Consider the following 3,531-nt stretch of genomic DNA (forward strand, 5'->3'; position numbering starts at 1 on the left):
GCCTCTTCACGCCCACTTAGCTTTGTAACGTTTGCAACGCTTACCGGACAAAAGGGCACCTCCGAAGCACACCCACTTTGTCTCCTCTCCCTTCTGTGCCTCATACTTTCCAGACCTCATAGTTGCTCCCATTAAGTGTGCTCCAAAATCGTGTAGGGCCGCATTTGAGATCAGCCTGCTTGAATTGAGTTGCAGGGGTGAGAGAGGTCAGATTGGAATCCTGGGGTTCATATCCTAAGAAGGAAAAATCGAGTGTTTACGCTGGTAGGGTAGTGCCTTCCCTGTCTTTGTAGGTGTGTCTGATGTCTTCATTGTAATAGGTACAGGGCGGAATCTTCAACTTTCTATAAAAAGTCATCTTACCGTTGTTATAGGTGGTGGTGTCCTAAAATGTATTATTGTCATGGATTAGTTTCCATATTCTAGGTAGCAGCTAGTACTGTTTTACTGCAAATGTCAAATAATAAGCACCAAGAGTTTCTGAATAAGGTTGTTTCTCACCTTTCATAATAGAAACTTTAATGGTTGGCCTTTTGTTTTCTTGCTGTGGAACTCTTAGAAAAGAAGTGCTACAGGGAAACATTTTCTGAGTAGCCTAGCAGATGGTGTGATTTGTGAAGTCTTAATTTAAAAGTAATCTGGCTACTATATGCATGAATACATGGAGAGCATGCCTTTGTAGTAGGCACTTTTTTTTTCTAAAGACTTGAAATTATTCATAGCGTTATAAGAAAACTAGTTAATTTTATCTTGTAATTAGTACTAAGTCTTATGCTCCTTTTTCTTGCAGAAAAAGAACAGCAAGAAGCAATTGAACATATCGATGAAGTACAAAATGAAATAGACAGGTAAATTTTTTCTATTTTACTTTGGAGAAGTTTTCTGAGGTGCATCTGATAGCATCATTGAAACTATGGTAAAATAAAACTGTATCCGTTGGCTAAAGGGACATGATTATAACTTGTTTGTAAATGCTCTGTAGATTCACTGTTATTTTTCAGTGAAATATTTGTACAGTTACAAAGTATTTGAAAATACATTACCCTTACAAAGATTGGGTTTGCTTTCAGAGGCTACAAATTGCCTGAATTAGAATGTAGGACTTCTGACAGTTTAGCATTGTGGCATCATTGTTGCTCTAACTTGCCTTATAACTTTGTTACTTAGTAGCAGCCTCATTTAGAAATCCTGCTTGAGGGAAACAATTTGAAGTTTGCCTGGTCGTAGGCGCTGGGAGCGAAGCAGCGCTCCCGCCGCGGGTTCGGATCCTATATAGGGATGACCGGTGCGCTCACAGAGCTCACTGGCTGAGTGCGGTGCGGCCGGTCTCAAAAAGGACAAAAAATAATAATAATAAAAATAAGTAAATAAATTGGGGGCCGGCCCGGTGGCGACTGCTACAGTGCTCCCGCCGAGGGTTCGAATCCCACATACAGACCGGTTCCCACTCACTGGCTGGGCGATGTGCGGGCGCAGCACTGGGGATTGCGATCCCGTTGCCGGTCCCGGTCCGGTGTGGGCGCGACACTGAGGGTTGCGATCAGGTGTGGGCGCGACACTGAGGGTTGCGATCAGTTGCCGGTCACGAAAAAAGACGAAAAGGAAAAAAATAAAATAAAATAAATAAATAAATACACAATGTTACCAGAATGCTCAGTTTGGGCACTCGTTTATTGAGTGCTTATTGATAAACAGGTAAAATTGCTGTCTCAGTTTTGGTTTCTCTCTAGCTATAAATAGGCATTCTGGTTATTATAAATAGGTACTTTGCACAGTTCTAAAGCTAATAAGAGTAATGTACATTCTGTAGTCTCAACCAGTTTTTGTATTTGTCAAATACTGTAATTGTCAACATGTCTTTTCATTTGCTGCAGACTTAATGAACAAGCCAGTGAGGAGATCTTGAAAGTAGAACAGAAATATAATAAACTCCGCCAACCATTTTTTCAGAAGAGGTCAGAATTGATCGCCAAAATCCCAAATTTTTGGGTAACAACATTCGTCAACCATCCGCAAGGTATGTCATGGGCAGAGTGTTATTAAAGGATATAGGATGTTTATTAGTTAAAAAATAGAAGAACCTAAAGTCAAAACAAAAAAAAATTAAAAATTTGGAAAAAAGGAATTGGAGGAAACTTGATGAGAACTTAGTCCAACATGCTGCCTTAAAGAAAGGGAAGAAGACTTGCAGTTAATGCTTTCTGTCTGTTTAGGAGAGGTTATATATTCTAAGTTGGAACTCAGTTTAATTACTTGATAAAAGATAGTGATAACTCTGATACTAAGCAGTTTGGCTTTCTTTAGTTAATAATGGGTCTGTCTGTGAAACCAAAGTTGCTCACTAAATTTAGAAACATTTAAAAAGGGATCCTTGTGTTTGTTAATGTTCGCCTGCTTGAAATGCAACTGACCTGTACTTTGCTGGTCTAGTGTCTGCACTGCTTGGGGAGGAAGATGAAGAGGTGTTGCATTATTTGACCAGAGTTGAAGTGACAGAATTTGAAGATATTAAATCAGGTTACAGAATAGATTTTGTAAGTATCCCTAACTCATCTCATTTGCCACTATGGAAATTATCTTGAGCTTTGGCTAGAGGAGTTATAGAGTATTGGTTTCTAATCCTCCTATCATTTGTTTCAGTATTTTGATGAAAATCCTTATTTCGAAAATAAAGTTCTTTCCAAAGAATTTCATCTGAATGAGAGTGGTGATCCATCTTCAAAGTCCACTGAAATCAAATGGAAATCCGGAAAGGTATGCCTTGAGGAATTATTGGCCTTCAGTAGCTTAGAGCTCTCGTTAGAAATTATAATGCATATTTGTTCAAGAATTACACTAAATATTTTTGGTTTCTACATTGGTGATAGAGCTCTTCAAATGGATTGCTATTCCCCAAAATCCATTTATATAGTGATTAAGTAGTAAGATGTATTTTAAATTTTCATGCTGAGTTATGCTAGTGGTTAAGGTAGAACTACTTTTATGAAAAAGCCAAGCTGTAGTTGGTACCTTCTCGTCTGAGAGAAGCAATCCTGTGGACCTAAAATTAGCACCATAGGATTGCTTTTCTCAGACGAGAAGGTACCAACTAGGAAGTTTGGCTTTCTTCTCAGATTTCTTTCTCTTTACCAGCTGTATATTTTTTAATTGCTCTTAATAATAGTGAAGATAATGTACTAATGTCTGTGTTATGTTCTGGTTTGGGGGGAAATCTTAAAATTTTTAAGTATTTATTTATTTATTTATTTATTTCCCTTTTTGTCTTTTTTCGTGACTGGTAACGGGATCGCAACCCTCGGTGTCGCGCCCGCACCGCCCTCAACCAGTGAGCAGACCGGTCTCTATATGGGATCCGAACCCTCGGCGGGAGCACCACCACGCTCTCAAGCGCCGCACTCTACCGAGTGCGCCACTGGGCCGGCCCTTTATTTATTTTTAATCACTTTTTTTTTTTTTGGTGGCTGGCCAGTAAGGGGATCTGAACCCTTGACTTTGGTGTTATCAGCACCATACTCTCCCAAGTGAGACGCC

General features: G+C 39.4%; 1 protein-coding gene across 2 annotated transcripts in view; it reads left to right on the top strand.

Annotated features, from left to right (window-relative positions):
• Positions 1 to 739: 739 nt before the first annotated feature.
• SET (SET nuclear proto-oncogene) overlaps positions 740 to 3,531 on the top strand; it is a 4,721-nt gene continuing 1,929 nt past the window's right edge. For both annotated transcript variants that reach the window (XM_008579333.1, XM_008579326.1), the window contains exons 1-4: positions 740 to 848; positions 1,875 to 2,017; positions 2,431 to 2,534; positions 2,641 to 2,754. In XM_008579333.1, the coding sequence (XP_008577555.1) occupies positions 772 to 848; positions 1,875 to 2,017; positions 2,431 to 2,534; positions 2,641 to 2,754 (438 nt within the window). In that variant the 5' untranslated portion in view covers positions 740 to 771. The remainder of the gene's footprint in view (positions 849 to 1,874; positions 2,018 to 2,430; positions 2,535 to 2,640; positions 2,755 to 3,531) is intronic.

The sequence above is a fragment of the Galeopterus variegatus genome, unplaced genomic scaffold (genome assembly GCF_000696425.1).
Source record: "Galeopterus variegatus unplaced genomic scaffold, G_variegatus-3.0.2 Scaffold80, whole genome shotgun sequence".
In the NCBI taxonomy this organism is placed as follows: domain Eukaryota; kingdom Metazoa; phylum Chordata; class Mammalia; order Dermoptera; family Cynocephalidae; genus Galeopterus; species Galeopterus variegatus.